This window comes from Pseudovirgaria hyperparasitica, assembly GCF_010093815.1.
Source record: "Pseudovirgaria hyperparasitica strain CBS 121739 unplaced genomic scaffold EJ05scaffold_17, whole genome shotgun sequence".
Taxonomy (NCBI): domain Eukaryota; kingdom Fungi; phylum Ascomycota; class Dothideomycetes; order Acrospermales; family Acrospermaceae; genus Pseudovirgaria; species Pseudovirgaria hyperparasitica.
Genome location: NW_022985565.1, coordinates 505457 through 524148, shown reverse-complemented (window position 1 = coordinate 524148; position 18692 = coordinate 505457). Strand labels below are relative to the sequence as shown.

The following is an 18692-nucleotide window of genomic DNA, read 5'->3' as shown; positions in this document are numbered from 1 at the left end:
CCTTGCCTTAGCTAGACTCATTGTACACCAAGGTGTTGTCGAGTCAAGTGTGAATACATAGACGCTATTCCTATATATTATCGCACTAGGTGTTAGAGGACAGTCACTATAAGAATAAACTATGGATAAGCGATTATGAGCCAGAGCTAAGTTCTCGGATCCCTTGCTATCCGCTAGATAGGCTAGCACTAGGCCAAGCTTTACCGGATCTGCAACCATCAGACCCTAGCGAAGTGGATTCAATGTATACCATAGTCGAGCTTTAAGATGACCCCTGGCCCCGCCAAAATGTCCATCGCAAGACCGCATTGTCTGATTCCCTTCCACCCTCCCCCGACATCACCCAGCGTCGCAAAACATGGTGCGCACCACTGGTTTTGGGAGCAATCGATACCCAGGCCCTGCGCGATCATGGAACATGTGCGCTCCTAGGTTTGTGCCCGTCGATGTCACGACGTTAACGGGCAAGGCACGCGTCCTGCTTAATGCACAAGAATGCGTACGTCTGTTTGTGCACTGCGCGGAAAATCCCATAAGCTGATGTGTACGAGCAGGAGCGCTCGCCAATCGCTCTCCTTGCATTTCTGATCATTACGATCATGCTTGGGGTGGTTGTGATGTTTATGCAGGGCGTTATCGGGACGCGCGAGGGGATCCTGACGCGTAAAGCTAGAGTGATTGAGGGCTTGAAGAGATATAGCGTTATCGCGTGTACGCTGTGCTTCATAGTGTGAGATGTGCTCTGGTGTCCTCTCTGCCTTGTGCTTACTGCTGACTTGTGTGTGTGCTTGTAAGTGTCCAGGTGCTCGATATCATCACGCTCACATCCTTCATGGACTGGAAACTAAGGCCCTTTACCTTCTTCTACTACCCCGTCTTCAGCGAGCTGCTGTGGCGCATCACGGAGCTGGGCTATGCCATATACGCGATGAAGAAGTATACGAGTTACTTCCGGGCACTCTATATGAAGCGTTCGCTTGCCAACACGTTCATATACGTCGCATGGGCTTTGGCTTTCTTCATGTGCGCCTTGACGGCGGTGTCTTGGGGCTTTCTTACAGCGTACTGGATCATGATTGCGCATCATGGGACACAGAGCATCACGTATGACAATGCTCTCAACCTGGGGGAGTTTGGTGATTTTGACAAAGCGAAACACATTGGCAACGGGTACGAGTCGGTCATGGTTGTTTGGTCTCTCTTCATGATTGGCAGCGTAGTGTATGTTTGGAAGGTCAAACGAGATTGCTACCCGCCTCGACCGGCGAATGCAATGGATCTTGATGCACAGGATAAGTACAACCAGTCCGAACCATACAATCTGGCATACGTAAGTCTACGAAGGTGACCGACTCTTACGGGTATTGAAGCTGATCGTCCATTCTTATAGGAGGTGACTCGCTTCCGATCCCCTCTCATTATCGTGTCGTCCCTGTTCTGCCTGAAGGGGTTGGAACAGATTATTGGCACTCACGTGGGCCCACTGGAATACCATCATTGGGGACCTGCATATATCACTGACACAGTGGTCAGTATCCTCTGGAGATTATTGGTCATTGCTATTGGGGCCTCGTTGTTCTTGCTGCCTATCAAGCCACCGATGGTCAACGCAGAAAGTTATGCGCAGACTGATATCTCGACCAATGATATAGTAAAGGCATGAAGCACCTAACTAGTGATGAGTTAGCTTGAATGGACACATATATATCAGTGCAATAATACCCAAAAATATCGACATCGATGCTCTACAAAACCGAATTCTGCCTGGCAGGTTTCATAACGCTAATGCAGTCTCACCCATGGAGTTAATATGGATAACGTAAGAGCTTTCAGTTAATAATGTATTGTTCGAAACTAACAACCTAATATCAGAACAATGAATCTCAAGAATTCATTGGTAGCCAATCAAAGTCAAGTACGAACAGAAAACAGTGGTGGCGCATCACGCGAGCGTTGAATTCATACTTTCCCAAAAACATCTACCATTCTAGCAATAGTACCGACAAGACCCTAGCATATTAGGTCACGCATTCTGACAATTCTATCTTTGCATCAGCTTATAGACCGTACATTATTGAACAGTTGTCTAGGCCAGATGGTAGGTGTATGGATGAGCAAACCGGACCAGTTCTGTTCTGGCTTAGTATGTTCAAGCTTATAATTCGCGTCTCCAAGCACAGCAAGCAGACCAAAGAATGCTGTTACAACGGTTATTATAAACACAGAAGACACAGGTTTCGCAGGTGGGACAGGTTTATCGTACCATAATTCTCCGCATTCCTGATTGCATCAGCAGTGCTCTTTGAAACGACATTATTCCATTCATACGCAGGATGTACATCCTTGGCTGGGAAGCGTGTTAGCGGTGATCTCTCTCTGTCTTCTTAGTAAAAGACTACTTACTACGGAATGGCGGAACATGTGTCAATTCATGCAACACAATAAAACTGAGTAGCTGTGACAATCCGGCCCCGGTCAGCCGTAATCTGGAAAAATCTCTCTTGCCCTGCTCTTTTATCGTTGCAATACGATCCTCAATCCACGGCTTGCAGAGCGACATGGTTGAATGAGAGGCCTGCAGTGGTAGTCGCGGCCAGTGAAAGACCTGACCGATCCTATCTTGGACTTTACAACCAGGCGGACCAGCATAAGGAATGTTGTTCGTGGTGTCGATCCAGATCTGATCGCCGGGATTTCGGCTCGAATTTTTTTTAATCAGTTTGTTGGTCCTCTCGCGGTCTTTTTGCAGGGACCACCTGTCTTCATTGCAGTAGATGCGCACACCAGAGCTTTCGCGGTCGTTGGTCTCGGTCATATCTGCAATACCACCCATGATGCGTCGGACCTCGGCAACGGCGGCGCCATTGTCCGTGCCAGTATTGAAGATGCGTTGAAAGGCTACTTGGATGTCTGGATCATTGGCTCCGAGACGGGCATTAGAGCGTCTTGCCATGGTGAGAGCTTCTGGCAGGGCCCGGCCTACGGCTGGATAGGGATTGCATGAGGTATCCATGTAGTAGGTTAATGCCAAAGAAGGTGCGAAAAGAGCGAATGTAGATAGGAAGAATAGAGCAACCATAATGAGACCGAGGACGAACAGGGCTTAGCAGGAAAGACAGACAAAGCTTGGTAAAGAGAAGGCAGTGAGGATTAGACAAGTACAGATGAGATAACTGGCTTCAATTTTCAAAGCAACGTAGTTATAGCTGAATAAGACGTGCGGTGATCTTGCATGTTTCAAATGCAGAGTTTCTGCCTCCTTCTCATCATTTACTGTCCGCTCCGTTACAGGCATACATGATCGGATACAAGTTAGGACTGTATGATTGGTTAGATGCTATACTAAGGGACTTGGATTGCTTATATTAAATTAGATCAAGTGAGGTATATATCTGGATATAGCCTAGATCTTGTCTGAGGCTAAATTTAAGTATTGTTGAAGCCTTAGGCTGAAGGCCTTGACCAATCATTTTCGACTTATGGCTCTAACAATACCTAAATTTAGCTTGAAACAAGATATATGCCTCACCTCATTTAATCTAGGATAATCGATCTAACTACTTATATCTAAATAATACCGTCTTATCAATCTTCTTAAGGCGTAGATTAAGCTTTATATTCTCTATTAGCATCTCGGCCTAGGCTGGGCTAGTATGGATTCGGATTGTACGTACCTATGTCTAATTATAGGTTCTATAGAGATTTTGAGTTAGTATCGAACAATGAGTTAGCCAGCTCTAAATCTCAACAAGGAAACTTTGCATTTATTCAACCTTAGTGACGTTAAAAACAAACCAAAGATAAAGGATTGTCGGTGACGCGATAATAGATGATCCGTACTTAATGCAGACTGTATTCGAGTCTTTTGTTACTGAATGTAGCAAATTTTTAAGACCGTGCGAGAAATGTTTCAGTCCTGCACGACTGTCTGACCTGAAGCATCTACCCGTGCGTATCATGAAACTACCAATAAAATACAGCTCTCTGGCCTTCGTGTGCAGCGATTCTTCTTCACACAATCCTCGACTTGACTCTCTGAGATGGCCAAAATGACATCACAGTTAGTGCTAGGCTTCGCCGTCGCCGTTCTATCTACAGCCGTACACGCTGTCGGCATACCAGATGTCGGAGCTATATTGCTGCCTCGCCAGCAACTAACATTCCGACCAAATAGTCCATGTCCTCAGGACAACGGGCTTCCGCCCCGTAAGTTATAAAAATCGATGCAAATTTTTGGAATCACACTTAAGAAATGCAGTGAAATGTACCGATAAGATGTGTGAAGATATCCCTCTCGACGGGGTCTGCCATATCCAGGCCTCAAACGGGTTCCCGATATGCGGCTGTTGCCCCGAATCTGATTCCCTAGCCTGTTCTCAATGCGGAGGTGATGCAATCACAGGTATGGGGATATGCAAGGGAAGCGGCGAGACAGGCATCGCGTATAAAGGCTGCCAGTGCGATCTCAACGGTGGAGGTTTTCCGGTGGATGACAGCAAGGTCTGTCCTGAAAGCAACGGCAAAACCACGCAAACCTGTACCGATCCAAATTGCGGTGGCAATACCAAAGTCCCGGGGGTCTGCGATGCTAGAATGGTAGTGAAGGACAAGTCTGGGAAAAGCGGATTATTCACTCATTGCTCTTGCTGTCCTGATGGCGGCATTAAAGACTGTAACCATTGTGGCGGTGATGCTGGTGGTGGTAAGTGTACAGGCTTGACGGCTCAGTATGGTCAGCCCTACAAGGGCTGTTCATGCGGTGGAGGAAGGGGGTAAGTGCCCGGAAGCTGAAAGTGACTCGTCAAACTTTGCTGATGGCAAGCAGTGTCGAATTACCGCCGCTCATTATCCCATTCCCAATTACTCCTATGGGGTTCCCGCCTCCACCTCCAGGTACGGGCCATCCCAAGAAGCAATGTTCCACGACAAGTCTACCAAAATGTTCTGAATGCGATGGCAAGCAGGGCTGGTGTCAATCTGGCGAGAACACTGGCTGTCCTTGTAAGGACGAATGCAAGCAAGAGCACAAACCGACTTGCTCGGATGAGACATGCAAAGGTGACGATTCAAATAAATGTACCCAAGGACCTGACAGGGATTGCGACTGCGAGCCCAAAGAAGAGTGTCCAACTGGCGACGAAATATTAGCTGCCTTCGAATGTGGCGGCATAGATGCCGATGGCAAATGTAAGGGTCTTGCGGACGACAACGACCTCTGGAAAGGGTGTGATTGCTGGGACGAATCTAAGCAAGAGCCGCCTTGCGAGCCGTTTAATGTAGCACGTCTCATTGAGGCGCAAGCTGCTTTAGCAGGGCTTCCAGAGTTGGGTAAGATGCCTGCGGGTCCTGATTCTACCGCGGATCCGAAGAAAGTGACCTGCAGAGACAAAAACGTCCAGAGCGTTCCAGAGAAGTTGATATCAACAACGGAGACTCTAGACCCGAATGCACTGATCTCTCGAATGCGAGAAGGTGAATACATTTCTACTCTACGATACCGATTTATGACTAACGGTACGTTAGTTATATGTAACAATAAGTGTGAGACTCCGGCAGGATTGGACAGCTCCTACGTGAAAATCAAACAGGGGGACACAAAGACCGATTGTGAAATCTCTGTGGCTATCGAAGGTAATATAGAGGCGTACATATACCGTGGCAGTCCCTCACAAGGCTCCCAGTGGCAACAATGCTGGGACACTACTGAGAATGGTGAGTCTACTGTATGGAGGAGATCTTCGAGATCGCATGCTAAAAATTGGGGAAGTCATCAACCAGTGTATCAAGAATGGTCCCAACAAAGGCTGGTGGAATGGTCCGGACTACGGTCAATTTTACGAGGCCGGTTTCCGCCCTTTGAACGGCGAAGGATCGAAACACGAAGCTTTCTCTGGCGACTCCACACTCAATGGACCGGTCGCACGGATATTTCCCTCTAGATCTGACGGTACTATCGACTGCGCCGGTGGTTATAGAGGCAGCGGCGCCAGAATGTCTGACTGTCGATCGATCGTGCAGGACCAGACTCCTAATGAGAATGCGGAGTTCTGCACCTCATCCCCAGACAAGGCTTGTATCCGACATGGCAAGACTCTCAACGCCAAGGGCGAAGTCCTGAGCTCCTGGTGTGTGATTAAGGAGTACTATTCATGCGCTTTCGTCATCGCCGACAAAGATCCTCGCTTTGGGGGTGGCCTTACTGGACACAGTTGCATCAGCGGGCAAAACCTTGTTGATATGAGTATCAAGGGAGCGGAACAGTGTGACAGATACAGCCCAGGAACAGCCGTTGCTGCAGGGCCTGTTCGATCCTTTGGCGTCCCAGCGCAGGCGTTATGCCTGGTAAGCAAGGATCACCCAGAGGTTTGCGCTGTGCATTAGATTTGATAGTTATACCCCTTATTCGTATCTGCCTGTATATAGCGAAGTTATTGTATTTGTATTCTGCGACGCGCCAATGTCATCGGGCCTCTCAGGCTTCTTTGTACCGATACATATACAGTAAGGATTTGACTAGACACAAACCCATGGAGCGGTTAAACGTTCAAGATATGCAATTGAAATAGAGGTGAACGCATTGTTATTAGTCCAAATGATGTATGCGGTCTATCCAAAGGAGCAGCCCTGTATGCATGCGGATCATCGAAAAGCATTCATGTATCAAACCTGAAGCCTACTGCTGGCAAAGGGAACGAAAGAGGCACCGAAGTTTCGGCTTGGCTTCGATGCCGAACAACTTCTTGGGCCCGATATTCATTGTCGTATACTGCTGCATTGTACTGCTCGACAGAAATGCCGCAAGGTCTAAAGGCGTAGGTTAAAGCCTGATGTTTATGGCCTATGGCGCAAACGAAACTCTTCAGTCTGACAGAGCTTAGAACTATAATCTCTTATTGCGGACGTAAAGAGAAGAGGCTGGTCTGTGCAAAGTGCTGCATTTATGCTACAGGATCTACACTGTATATAGTGCGTGTCACCCTCTGACCATACGCCGTGTTTCGGGTGAAACAACAACCTAAGCAATGTCGATATTCCAACTCGAATACTTTGCGTTGGCTTGGGGAAATATCTTCGCAGAGCTCTCAAGCACAACACTTGATCTACGTCGAGGCCGCGATGTGGCTCTGTAATCTCTGCGTAGTTTCAGCAATATCTCAGCCGAGCTAGCATTTACACTCAATCAGTATTTTCTGGGGTTCAAGGGGGCGTCCGGTCTCCTTCACTCAAGGCGACGCTCAGCTATAGACATAGCATAACATGAGGATGACTGCTTTCACTCGGCAAATTGCCTGAGCTTTCCGATCTCGTTTAGAAGCTCTTGTAGATCGTCATCGCTGATCTTGTTCGTGATGGAAGGGATGAGGGTTTTTGCTTCATCTGCACTCTCCGGGCATAAATTGGCTGTTACAAGAAATCAGCTCAGATAACATCACCCAAGTGAAGCAAGCATACCAAGTTGGGAGCGCTCAAAATACTCCAGCTCACGGCGTTGATCCAGCACTCTTTCAAGCGACTCATTAGCTTCCGTCTGCTTAAACCTCGAGAACTCCTCCAAGTAGTCTACCATCTTCGTGATATTCCTGAATGCAAATATTAGCATAATAATGCCTTCTCCAATATCTCTTCACAGAACAATGACTGCACAAGTTCAGCAAAGTCTGCCAGAACCACTCACTCCTTGTCCCAATTCCAATTTGGCCTTCGCTGCTTGCGGTCCTTGAACACAGCATTGACCAAAATACGCGCTTCCGACACAGACAAACTGTGCACGCCCTGGAATTCGCCGAGTTTCAGTGAGCTACCCACCTCTTCGTCTCCGCTCGGCCTCTCTTTTACACGCGCAACTTGCTTGGGAATCTGGGTTTTCTCGCGAGGAGGCGGTCGCGCTTGCGGGGTGGGCTCCCTGGCTGGGCCGAGGTCATCATTGTCGTTGTCTGAGGGAGGAGAGTTCATATTGGTTTTGAGAGATCAGAGGTGTGAAGCCTTGGAGTGGTTCTACAGAAAAGTCGGTAGAGTTTTTGAGGATGTACACAGCTATGTGACGCGCGATCCGCGCTACTGGGTCGTGAGGTTTAGCTACTAGGGCTTCCATGATTACGTAACTCACTAAAGGGGCCATAAAAGCCATCAGAAAGACGTCCACCGGAACAGTGCAGAGAACATTACATTAAACAATTGTGTTCCATAATAATATTATGGGATCGAATCAACTTTGCGTCAGAAAGAGGGTTTCGAGTGTTAAGTAAAATGATAAGCTGAATCAGACATACACAATGACTGTAGCCTTTGTTTACTTCCACTGTCATCTTACTAGAGCTGGACGGATACATATATTCTTCTAGCTCAAACGACATACAGCGCATTTTCTGGATGGATTCCTCATTTGCTTATGCGTTCAATGATATCAGGATATGATCCAACCACCAAACCGACCGGGCGTATCCTCATGCGATTTTGTAACCCATATATGCCTGGCCCATTCAAGCACTGTCTATAGATCGAAACAAAAGAGAAATATGCAGTGAGCCCTCAGGCTTGTCAGGCCAGTGAAAACTCCATTTACGCCAAATCCATGCGATATGTCCAAGTGCCAATACCCATCTTCATAAACTCTCTCATGACCGGTAAAAATTACTGATTTTGCTGCTGCTGTTCAACCAGACTCGACTCTGGTGTGACCGTCTGCTCGCTTCCATATTTCCTTGACAGTAAGCTCGGTCTTGGTACCCCCAACCTACTACTCTTTCCCGGCTGTTCACTACTGCGACTACCCCTATCCGCCGGGGCCTGTGGACTGTCGTTCGTTTCGGGATGTACCTTCAGACTGTCATAGCTAAGCTCGGCCTTTAGTTGTGGCACTGCGGAAAGGGAGTCACCCCGCTTGAGATCGCCCCTCCGACGATGCTGTTCCGTCGCCAAGCGTCCAATATTCTCCTCCGTAAGCGCATGACTGGAGTGGTCGTCAGTCTGCTCGTCGATACCGCGGATAGCTGGAAGATTAGCTTCAAGCACAGAGATAGGCTCTGCCTGTGGATTCTCGGATGCCAAGAGGAGTTTGTTGTCGCGTGAGTACGCAGCTTGTTCTTCGTCCTGTGCGCGCCGCAGTTGTGAGTCCGAGTTCGACTCCGAGGCAAGGAGGAGTGTTGTGTTACGGTGAAACTCGAGGCTATCGAGCTTAGCATCGAGAGATCCGTGCGCAGGTGAGAGGATGGAGGACGGTGGCGAGGGTGTGGAAGATGTGGAAGGTTTGGATTTAGAGGAGTCGTTGAGTGGCAAGGGCCTGGGTTTATGATTTTCTTTTTTACTGCGCTTGTTGCCAGCAATCGCCCACTTGAGCAGCATCTTCTCTAGAATCTTGCCTTTCACGGGTTTCGCCAGGTAGTCGTCCATGCCTGCTTTTTCGCACTTTTCTTTGTCGCCTTGAATGGCTGACGCTGTCATTGCAATAACATGAACATTTCGAACTTCAGGGTTTTCGAACCTACGAATACGTCGTGTGGCATCATAGCCATCGAGTACTACGGGGTGTAAGTGGTCGTGACCAGCATGTCTCTCAAATTCGTACTCACCCGGCATCTGAACGTCCATCAACACGATGTTAGGCATTGGATGACCTGGCGCTGGAGCGGCGTTAAGGTAATCTAGTGCTTCTTGACCGTTCCATACAGCTCTCACGGAGAAGTGGAGCTTTCGAATAGTCTTGAGCGCAATCTGTTGATTGATCGGGTTGTCTTCTACCACCAAGATTTCGATTTTCTGTCTCTCTTCGTCGGTCAAATTGAGTAGATCGTTTGGTAAAACACCGCGAGCTGTCACCGGGCCACTATTGTGCTGATGTGATGTCCTTCGTGCACTCGTTGCTCTATTGAGGTGACTACTAGCCACACCATTACCAACTGTAGGTGTCGATGGTGGTGTTAGGTCCTCGGAGCTTCCACATGACACCGAAACATCCGACTGTAGGCGATCTGGTATCGACCCTAAGGCTATGATAGGAGATCCTTCGTTCGAGTACTGTCCCTTGCTGAAAGGTATCGAGAAGGTGGTCTTCGTTCCGACACCCAGCTTTGATTCTAGTCCAATGCTACCATGCATCAATTCGACAAGCTTCGCGTGTTAGCATGTTACACGATCGGTATCGTACGTATAACTCACGTTCTTACTGATGGTCAGACCTAGCCCAGTACCACCAAATCTTCGAGCAGTGGACGAGTCAGCTTGACTGAACGGTTTGAAAAGGCGCTTGCGAACTTCCTCTTCTATCCCAATACCCGTGTCCTCAACAACAAACTGTACGCTGATTGACTCCCGAGATTCCTGAGTTGCGGATACCGTCAGACAGACAGTACCTTCCGAAGTGAACTTGATACTGTTGGTCAAGATGTTTGTGAGAATCTGGCGCAATCGACCCGGATCTCCCATCACTTTTAGATCTCGATCAATCGTAGGTTCAATATAGCTTTCGTACGCTATATTCTTTCGTTGAGCAGCGAAGGCCATCATTTTGTTCACATCACGAATGGCAACTGACAAGCTGAATTGCACCTCTTCGATGTCTAGTCGCCCGGATTCAACCTTCGATAGGTCAAGTATGTCGTTGATGACCGTCAGTAACGCGTTGGCAGATCTTTGTATATTATCTGCACATTCATACTGCTCTTTGTTTAATACAGTGTCAAGGAGCAGTTCACTCATACCGATCACGCCTGCGATTGGTGTTCGAATCTCGTGGGACATCTGGATCATGTTAGTGAGATAGCATATCTGATGGCAGGCATAAACTTACGTTGGCAAGGAATTGGCTCTTCATGCGACTTGCTTCCTTTGCAGCCACAGCATTGGCAAGAAGCTTAGTATTCTCTTTCTCTTGCCGCCGCAGATCGTTCTCGCGTGATCGTAGCTCCGTGATATCCATAGCTACTCCAATAACACCATCAACGAAAGAGTTTCCTTCAACACCAGCTACGCGACTGTTCGATAGCATAGGTACAAGCCTTGATCGGAAGATTCGTCCTTGGTGATTCGTTTGCTCCTCGAGAACCTCAGTTCGTGACTGGTGATTGAGGATAGCTTCAATTGGTTCGCGTAACCGTAACGCATCGTCGCGGCCAACCAAGCTCTCGGTGGCCTCATACACATTACGTCCTATGACGTCTGCAGAAGTGATCGCACGGCCGTTCACCTTATCTTGCCAGATCCGATTGCCCTCCAACAAAACAAATTTTAGGTCACGATTGATTGCCCACAGAGTGATCTTCGCATGATCAATCGTCTGAATAAGTTGCTGTCGCATCAATTTCGCTTCTTGCCGGGCAATTACAGTCTCGTGAATATCTGCGCATGTACCAAACCATTTCACTGCTTTGCCGTCAGAATCTCGAAAGGGTATCGCGTTCCCAAACATCCATCTCCATTGCCCATCGCGTCGTTTTACTCTGTATTCAATTCTGTATTCAGACCCTGTCGCTACAGACTTTTGCCATCGCCGTCCACTTTCCGCCAAGTCATCGTCGTGTATTGCGAGAGTCCAACCAGTACCAACAGATTCCTGGTGGGATAAACCAGTGAAGTCATACCAACGTTGCGAAAACCAGTCGATGTAGCCATCTGACGTTCCCGTCCAGACAAGGATTGGAACTAGATTAGCAATCGATTCAAATTGCTTGTCGTTCTCCTTGAGCTGAGCGGCGATTCGTTCAGTGTATTCAGTAACGTCCTTGAATGTGACTAGACCTCCGATGAATTCACCCGTCGACTCAAGGGTAATCGGTTCTCCGTGTACATCGAATATAAGGCGCGCTCCCGTCTTGGGCTGTCGCATCCCAATTCGCCGATTCTCAAATGCGACTTGATTCCGAACGAGATCCATGATTGGGAACTCCTCCAAGGCCAGCTCGCGCTCAAAGTCTTCTGACCAAAGTGTATATTGACCTAGAAACTCACGTTGATCTCCGGGGTTAGGAATGGCATCCTCGGGTAGGAGGTCCAGGAGTGCCTTGTTGGGAATTCCAAAGCTCTCATCTTTCCACAAAGCATATGCTGGCATGTTTACCGAATTCAAGATCGCATCTTTCAGCTGCGATGCCTTCTGGAATATCGAGGCAGTTGCGGGATGATCCTGCTTAGTTGGAGGGCCATATGGGGGGAAATTCGGAGACTGAAGGGTTGGCGTACTAACATTGGAGTCAGAATTCGAATTCGAACTTCCCTTTGAACGTTTCGTGGATGACGCTGACGAAGAGCCAGAATGGGCACTCGGCCTGGTATGAGCTTTGACTACAGTCCTACTAGTAGCAGGCTGTATATTAGATGCTGCTGCGCTTGTGAATGTTAGGGTGTAATGCTGTACATTGTCCAGAGTCCAAGTAGATATGATAAGATTGGACGACAGTGGCGTGGACAATGAGCAGTGCTTGGCAATAGCGCTTTGCTGAGATATTAGAACATCGACAGAAACATCGTGCACCGTAGTGCGGGCCAAGTTGGAAGACGTGAGTTTTGGTAGGGATTCGTTCGACGTGTGACCATCATGTATGTGGCCATGTCTCTCAGGGTCGGGATGTGCTGGAGTTCGCTCTGCGGCTCGATCAAGGAGGTCCTGGTTGAAGTATTAACATCGGTCATGGTAGCATATTTACCATACTCACATCCCAATTTATCCATATCGGTGAGCCATCTTTAAGGATGTCTATGCCTAGATCAGCGATCTTGCGTCCCCTCACGACCTCAGTTATGGACAGCAGTGTTTCGCCGTCCTCAGCCAATGCGGGCAAGTCAATTCCCAGTAATTTTCCGAAAGCATCGTTGGCAAGTATGACCGTCTTATATGAAGAAAGAACGAGTAGAGGTATAGGGAGATACTGGAGCGCGGTCAAGGCGGCTATCGTAGAAGAGGTAGACAGCTGCGTGCCTAAAGATAAGTCGCTGCGAACAGAGTCCGGCGAGCCAGGACGTCGAGGCGCCATGTCGAAGAAGCCATGATCATCAAGGCGCCGGCCGCCAGCCACAATAGTACTGTGTTCTGAGGCAGTGCCGTCCTCGTCTTCGTCGGAATATAGTGGACTGGTTACTCCTAGAACGTCTGACGACGCCAATCTGGCAGTCATGTCATTAGACACGACTTGAGGCTCGAGACGAGAAAACGGGAGGAGGGGATCGACGACGAGAGGTATGCGGAGAGGTGGATCTTCAGCGAGGGTGGAAGATGCCAGGTTGGGACGAGTCCAGGGCAGGGTTCCTGCGCAGTATTATCCGCAAGTGAGGAGGTGTTGCAACTGTGAGATTGGGAACTGGGTGGATTAGCGCGGACAGCTGGAACGCTGCCGACGCCGATCTCTTTGGGCAGAGGGAGCCGCAGTGGTGAAAGCAGCGTGCGCGGTATTGGAGAGGGATCGCAGCTGTGGAGACATCTAAATGTCGAGACGGGCCGAATCGGGAAGTGCGTGGGCGCAATGAGAGTGCGTCCGGCGAGATATGGGAGAGCGCAGTCGCATGAAAGGATGAGAAAGGCGGAGAAGAGAGAGGAGAGCTTCAACAACAGCGATGGTAAGCATCGCATCGTGGCCTAGTGAATTAGTAACCAAAGTCGCTATTATTTAGTTGGGTCTGTAGCAGCGGATGTGGTGTGGGAACGAAGTATGAATTAGAATAATAGCGTGTCACCAGCGAGGGCCCAGAACATTTCTGGGTTAGGTAACGGTAGGAAACGTTTAATAGGTATCCCGGTAGGACCGGGGGTTATAACTCTAGGCTTTAGTCGCTATAATTACTACTGTAGGCACCACCACCGTACCTCTGCGGGACACTCGGAGACGACTCCGCAGACCTTTCTCGGCTACTGTGCTGGTGAGGCACAAATGTAAGTAACATTATTGCCTTGTACACTATCGCATGTCAAGAAGATTACGGCAACCTTGAAAGAGACCACTCGCAACTGTCGCAGAGAGATCAGGACCCAATGCTCTATCTGATACACGCCGCGAAGAGCATCTCTAAGCAGTGCTGGGCTCTTGAATGCCTTGATGCCTCACTCGACCGGCCCAACGTACCGCCGCTCCGTTCTCCACCCTGTCGCCGTGGCCTCTTCATTGCTTGTTAAGTACAAGCTGCAACGCCGTACACGAATACATCTCGTTCGCCTCTTTGACACAATGCTGTTCTTCTTCGGCCTGGGGAACCTCTTCTACGGTCCGCACTCCTTCCGCAACAATTTCTGGCACCTCCGCTGACTCGCCCGCAGTCTTCATCCTCCTCACGAACGCCGTCGCCGTCCTCTCCGAAGATCGTTTCCTCGCTCGCAGTAAGCCGCATTGCATACCAAGCCAAACGCACACATATGGACACCAAGGCTGACAGTACGATACAGTTGGATGGGGTAGCAGCGCGCAAGCCGACCAGTTTGGCGGCCCAGATACAGCAAGCTTCAAGGCCAAAATGATCAACCTGATATCATCGATACGAACCGTTATGAGGAGTCAGTCCCGGCACGCACGTAGAACATGGTGCAGGTGTTGGTTTTGCTAACATGACAGTAGTACCGCTCATCGCAATCAATACGTTAGTCATAGTCTATGAGTTGATACTGGGATGAGGCGTCTTGTAATAGTTATTGCGTATAGCCGATGGCTTGTCGGGCTCATGTGGCTTCGCTGCATATACTGAATAGATACCATGGATCAGGCCACGAGGAACACGGGGAGAAAACAGGGTTCGCATCACCAGGTCGTTCTCGTACGGGCGAAGAGCAAACGATCTAGGCGACCTGGCGCTACAACCGTGCCAGAGTCGAAGGATGGAGGATCCAAAATCACGAAGTCACGACTGAAATTCAACCATAAATGGTAAACAATGGATTTGCGCTCTATGCTTCCATGATTTGAGAAGGCACGCTCCGAGGTCCAATCGCCATCACTATGCACACTAATCCATGATCAAATGCGCGCTTTGAATAACCCACTTGACGACGAAAGACTCCTTCCTATGCAACAATGACAGGGTGCTCACTTCGCAAGCGAGACGCCCTTCTTTTTAAGCAGTTCTGTAAAAGCATCCTTGGCATCCTTTGGGCTGTCCTTAGACTTTGTGCTTTTCTTCGAATTTGTCCTGTCCTCTTCGGACTCGACAACAACATTGGGCCTCTTCACCTCAGTCAACTCTTCCACTTCCTCCCCCATGATCATTCTCTCGACCAATTCCATGCCTTTCTCTTCCATCGCCTTCCCTTTCTTGTCTTCTGCTTCACCAGCAACACGGTCATCGAGCGCCATCTTACTCAAGCCTAGCCGGAGAATTTGCTCCTCAATCGTGTCCTTCGTGACTAGACGAATGACTTCGACTTCACGAGTCTGACCAACTCGATGAGCCCGATTCTCTGCCTGAATGTCATCTTGAGGATTGAAACTGCTGTCGAATATGATGACTTTATTCGCACAAGCCAGATTGATTCCTGCTCCACCAGACTTAGTCGACAGCATGAAAACGGGAATGCTTTCGTCCTTGTAAAACTCGTCAAGCATGTCCTGCCGCTGAGGAATGGGCGTCGACCCATCCATTCGGAGAAATGGCATGTTCAATTCTTCCAGGACCTGTTCAAGAATGTCCATCACAGTCGTGAATTGACTAAATATAAGCGCCCGGTCGCCGTTGGTTTGGAAAGTCTTCAATAGCTCAGCAAGCTTCTCAACCTTTCCGCTGTTCATGCATTCCGAATTTTTGAGCATAAACCGAGAAGTCTTTCTCGGAAATTTTAGTAGAAGTTGGTGGACTGCGTAATCAGAATAGTATTCTATATCCTCATATACCAACTGCTCGTTGCGATCAGGAAGTTTATCATCGGTGCAAAGTGCTTTGGCGACCTTCCGGAGCTTAGTATCATCGTAGATATGACGCAGCAACAGAGGATGTATTGCAGCTTGTCGCAGCCTCATTAGATTCAGAGCGCGATCGTTGTTCGCAATACCAGCGGCACGATCCTCGAGCACTTTGCGCTGTTGAGCAAGTTGTGCATCGTAAAGTTTCTTCTGTGTCTCGCTAAGGTCACAGTACACCACCCGGTGATGTTTAGCTGGCAGGTGCTTTAATACTTGTTGTTTTTTTCGGCGAAGAATAAACGGAGCAATCATTGCTCGTGCTCTTTGGATTCGCTTTTGGGAAAGAAGTGAGGAGTGATCCGAATCGGTGATTTTGGTCTTGTGCTTGAACACATGGAGCAATTGTTCTTGATGCTCCATAAAAGTGTCCGGCATAAGGAAGGCGAGCAATGATATCAGTTCCTGAAGATTGTTCTGCAACGGCGTTCCCGTCAGTAAAAGACGATGCTTGGCCTTGATACGGATTAGCTGCTGATATCGCTTTGTGGTACTGTTTTTCAACATGTGTCCCTCATCGTAAACGCAAACTTCTGCCCCGATTCTCCTCAAAAACTTGTTGTCAGGATCCCGACACGCACAATCGTACGTCGTGACAACGACATTAATGCGGTCAATAGTCTGCTCGATTGTTTCACGTTGCTCTGCACGCTCCGCTAAAGAACCGTAGTAAGGTTCCACGACTAAATTTGGGGAGAAAGTCTTAAACTCTCGAAGCCAATTTTCCAACGTCGAACCAGGAACGATGATGAGGTGCGGTCCCTCTACACCAGTTTCGCTAAGATGAGATATGAAAGCTATCACCTGGCATGTCTTGCCCAGACCCATGTCGTCAGCTAGTATGCATGATAGCTTTAACTTCCAGAGAAGGGAGAGCCAATTGAGGCCTACTAATTGGTAGTCCTTGAGAACAATGTCTTTCGACATGTTTGATGGCTGTTTTAGGAGGTCTGCCGTCATAATATCCTTACTAGGCTCAGGGGTACCTGTACCGGAATCTTTCGCGCTGGACGGGCCAAGCGATGTGATGGCTACTTCTCCTTCGAGAGCAAGACCATCGACGTTTATGCCCCATTTACCAAGCTCTTTCGAAATGGCATTTCCCTCTCTGTTGCAAGCGTCGACGAGCTCATCTACCGCCTCCAAACCAGCCAGCATGTCCTCGCATACGTCTACAATCCTCTCGCCTATTGGTTTCGGCTTTGACCTCTTCTTGCCTTTGCCGGAATCAGGTGGACTTGGCAAAGCAACCTCCCTAACCTGTGACAAATTGCGAAATGGTCGTTTCGAAACTATGAGCTCTGCCACTTCTATAGTCTGTTGGGCAAGATCTGCAATCTCAAGAGCATCTCGGCTGTTGAAGAATTTGAGCAACCTGTCTTTGAAATCGTACGGCACATCGTCTGCCGCATGATCATCGCTAGATTCAACTATGACCGGCTCTTCATCGGACAGGATATCGATAACAGAAGTAAGCTTGGTTTCGGCGGCTTCAACGTCAGAGGAAGAAGCTGCTCGCGGGCGCCTTTTCAGTCGTTTCAGAGTCTTCTTAGGAGGGCTTACTGGCAATGGTGGAGAGGAGGATGGTATGGTGTGGACAATGCGCGGACGATTCGCCATACCTTGGGCCGCACCCTGACGGCTGTACTTTTGCGTAATGCTACCTTTGTCCACTACCTGGCGCTTCATGGTGGGCTTCGAAGGTGCCTCTACCGCGACCGATGAGTGCTTAGGAGACGGTGAAGGGGACTGGCTGAGCAGCTTGTCCATAGCGTCTTGTGAATGATTGCGACATTCTTGCAATGCTTTGTAACACTCGATTATGGATTTATGGGTGACATCCCTAACTTCTTCCACAAGCTTACGGGTATGCCAATCGGGAATATCGTCCAAGCTCATTTCGCATTCTACTGGCTGAGCTCTCGCTGGGCCCATCTGTCTACCATGATCTAATCGCCTCTTGCTAGAAGAACTTGCATTTGCATATGCGCTAACGGAGTCGTCAAGCTGTCGCTTCTGGGGAACCTGGTACTGATTCTGCTGCTGCTGATTCTGCTGCTGTTTGCGCTGCACTCCCTTGAATATGAACTGACTAGGATCGAAGGACCGAGATGTTTCTGGCACTATGTGTGGATTGGACCCTGTTTTGAAAGACGTTCGGGGAATATTCGCACGAGATACGTTGCGGCTCAACTCGTCTTCTGAATTTTCTGCTAATATTGGCTCGTCTTCGCCAGGGGCGACACCTTGAGACGCGTCCACTATCCGGTTTTTTGGTATAGCAACAAACGTCCCTCTTGGAGCCATTGAGTGGATCAGACGCTGCGTCTCCTGAGACGGCATGTGCTGGCTTGAATGTGAAGAATGGTAGCCATAGCGCGTCGATCCAGCGTAAGGCGAACTTTGGAAGGGTGATGATGCAGCGACTTGAACGTTTGGTGCACGCCGAGGTGGTGTACCTAGTAATTGCGTGGGTTGTGTAGAGTACGTCGATTGCGGGTTATACCCGGTCGGGGGGGAGATCTGATCCTGCAAACGACCATAGCTGATTTTTGGTCTTGATATTGGAGCATCAAGGGGAACGGTGGCTTGTGTTATGTATTCGTCGACTATGTCATCATCGAAATCGTCATGCGCCATGGTGAAGGAGTGGTGCCTCAGTAACGTTGATATTCTAGGTTTGAGACGTGATGTTGCAAAGTGTAGTAAGTGAGAGTAAGTGTGGACAAAAAGTGCGAGTCACAGACGCAAACGTTCGAAAGACGTGAAAGGACGTAGGGTGGTGGGGCTCTAATTATTGTGAATGGGAATGGGATTTCCCAGTTC

General features: G+C 48.8%; 7 protein-coding genes across 7 annotated transcripts; 3 read left to right on the top strand and 4 right to left on the bottom strand.

Moving 5' to 3' along the window:
- Positions 1-516: 516 nt before the first annotated feature.
- On the top strand, positions 517-1911 carry EJ05DRAFT_152658 (uncharacterized protein). Its single transcript, XM_033739338.1, has 4 exons — positions 517-730; positions 796-1330; positions 1391-1819; positions 1873-1911. Exons 1-3 carry the CDS (start codon positions 600-602, stop codon positions 1661-1663), a joined length of 939 nt encoding a protein of 312 aa, XP_033596660.1. The 5' UTR covers positions 517-599; the 3' UTR covers positions 1664-1819; positions 1873-1911.
- On the bottom strand, positions 1903-3375 carry EJ05DRAFT_514220 (uncharacterized protein). Its single transcript, XM_033748506.1, has 3 exons — positions 2404-3375; positions 2264-2347; positions 1903-2198 (listed from the first exon to the last, which is right to left on the bottom strand). Exons 1-3 carry the CDS (start codon positions 3077-3079, stop codon positions 2053-2055), a joined length of 906 nt encoding a protein of 301 aa, XP_033596659.1. The 5' UTR covers positions 3080-3375; the 3' UTR covers positions 1903-2052.
- Positions 3376-5521: 2146 nt separating this feature from the next.
- EJ05DRAFT_152625 (uncharacterized protein) lies at positions 5522-6490 on the top strand. The gene has a single exon (XM_033739337.1). The coding sequence runs from the start codon at positions 5710-5712 to the stop codon at positions 6379-6381; it is 672 nt and encodes a 223-aa protein (XP_033596658.1). The 5' UTR covers positions 5522-5709; the 3' UTR covers positions 6382-6490.
- A 422-nt stretch (positions 6491-6912) lies between these two features.
- Positions 6913-8041, bottom strand: EJ05DRAFT_479738 (uncharacterized protein). The gene is made up of 3 exons (XM_033744734.1): positions 7676-8041; positions 7453-7580; positions 6913-7401 (listed from the first exon to the last, which is right to left on the bottom strand). Exons 1-3 carry the CDS (start codon positions 7951-7953, stop codon positions 7274-7276), a joined length of 534 nt encoding a protein of 177 aa, XP_033596657.1. The 5' UTR covers positions 7954-8041; the 3' UTR covers positions 6913-7273.
- Positions 8042-8631: 590 nt separating this feature from the next.
- EJ05DRAFT_494574 (uncharacterized protein) lies at positions 8632-12965 on the bottom strand (the record flags this gene model as incomplete). Its single annotated transcript, XM_033746204.1, has 6 exons — positions 8632-9518; positions 9570-10107; positions 10156-10737; positions 10787-11910; positions 11944-12598; positions 12648-12965. 6 exons carry the CDS (start codon positions 12963-12965, stop codon positions 8632-8634), a joined length of 4104 nt encoding a protein of 1367 aa, XP_033596656.1.
- An 829-nt stretch (positions 12966-13794) lies between these two features.
- On the top strand, positions 13795-14642 carry EJ05DRAFT_479736 (Yos1-like protein). Its single transcript, XM_033744733.1, has 4 exons — positions 13795-14187; positions 14240-14299; positions 14366-14473; positions 14535-14642. The coding sequence occupies exons 1-4, from the start codon at positions 14151-14153 to the stop codon at positions 14588-14590; spliced, it is 261 nt and encodes an 86-aa protein (XP_033596655.1). The 5' UTR covers positions 13795-14150; the 3' UTR covers positions 14591-14642.
- A 211-nt stretch (positions 14643-14853) lies between these two features.
- On the bottom strand, positions 14854-18664 carry EJ05DRAFT_479734 (uncharacterized protein). Its single transcript, XM_033744732.1, has one exon. It carries the CDS (start codon positions 18504-18506, stop codon positions 15000-15002), a length of 3507 nt encoding a protein of 1168 aa, XP_033596654.1. The 5' UTR covers positions 18507-18664; the 3' UTR covers positions 14854-14999.
- Between the last annotated feature and the right edge of the window lie 28 nt (positions 18665-18692).

What these genes read in the sequence shown, in the direction of transcription:
- EJ05DRAFT_152658 (XM_033739338.1), top strand. Translation starts at nt 600, where the DNA reads ATGCTTGGGGTGGTTGTGATGTTTATGCAGGGCGTTATCGGGACGCGC. An exon ending in TGTACGCTGTGCTTCATAGT is followed by an intron (nt 731 to 795) that starts GTGAGATGTGCT and finishes TGTGCTTGTAAG; the next exon opens with TGTCCAGGTGCTCGATATCA. An exon ending in AACCATACAATCTGGCATAC is followed by an intron (nt 1,331 to 1,390) that starts GTAAGTCTACGA and finishes CCATTCTTATAG; the next exon opens with GAGGTGACTCGCTTCCGATC.
- EJ05DRAFT_514220 (XM_033748506.1), bottom strand. Translation starts at nt 3,079, where the DNA reads ATGGTTGCTCTATTCTTCCTATCTACATTCGCTCTTTTCGCACCTTCT. An exon ending in ACATGTTCCGCCATTCCGTA is followed by an intron (nt 2,348 to 2,403) that starts GTAAGTAGTCTT and finishes CACGCTTCCCAG; the next exon opens with CCAAGGATGTACATCCTGCG. An exon ending in CAGGAATGCGGAGAATTATG is followed by an intron (nt 2,199 to 2,263) that starts GTACGATAAACC and finishes CCGTTGTAACAG; the next exon opens with CATTCTTTGGTCTGCTTGCT.
- EJ05DRAFT_152625 (XM_033739337.1), top strand. Translation starts at nt 5,710, where the DNA reads ATGGTGAGTCTACTGTATGGAGGAGATCTTCGAGATCGCATGCTAAAA.
- EJ05DRAFT_479738 (XM_033744734.1), bottom strand. Translation starts at nt 7,953, where the DNA reads ATGAACTCTCCTCCCTCAGACAACGACAATGATGACCTCGGCCCAGCC. An exon ending in AATTGGAATTGGGACAAGGA is followed by an intron (nt 7,581 to 7,675) that starts GTGAGTGGTTCT and finishes ATTTGCATTCAG; the next exon opens with GAATATCACGAAGATGGTAG. An exon ending in TTTTGAGCGCTCCCAACTTG is followed by an intron (nt 7,402 to 7,452) that starts GTATGCTTGCTT and finishes TTCTTGTAACAG; the next exon opens with CCAATTTATGCCCGGAGAGT.
- EJ05DRAFT_479736 (XM_033744733.1), top strand. Translation starts at nt 14,151, where the DNA reads ATGCTGTTCTTCTTCGGCCTGGGGAACCTCTTCTACG. An exon ending in CCTGGGGAACCTCTTCTACG is followed by an intron (nt 14,188 to 14,239) that starts GTCCGCACTCCT and finishes ACTCGCCCGCAG; the next exon opens with TCTTCATCCTCCTCACGAAC. An exon ending in GATACGAACCGTTATGAGGA is followed by an intron (nt 14,474 to 14,534) that starts GTCAGTCCCGGC and finishes ACATGACAGTAG; the next exon opens with TACCGCTCATCGCAATCAAT.
- EJ05DRAFT_479734 (XM_033744732.1), bottom strand. Translation starts at nt 18,506, where the DNA reads ATGGCGCATGACGATTTCGATGATGACATAGTCGACGAATACATAACA.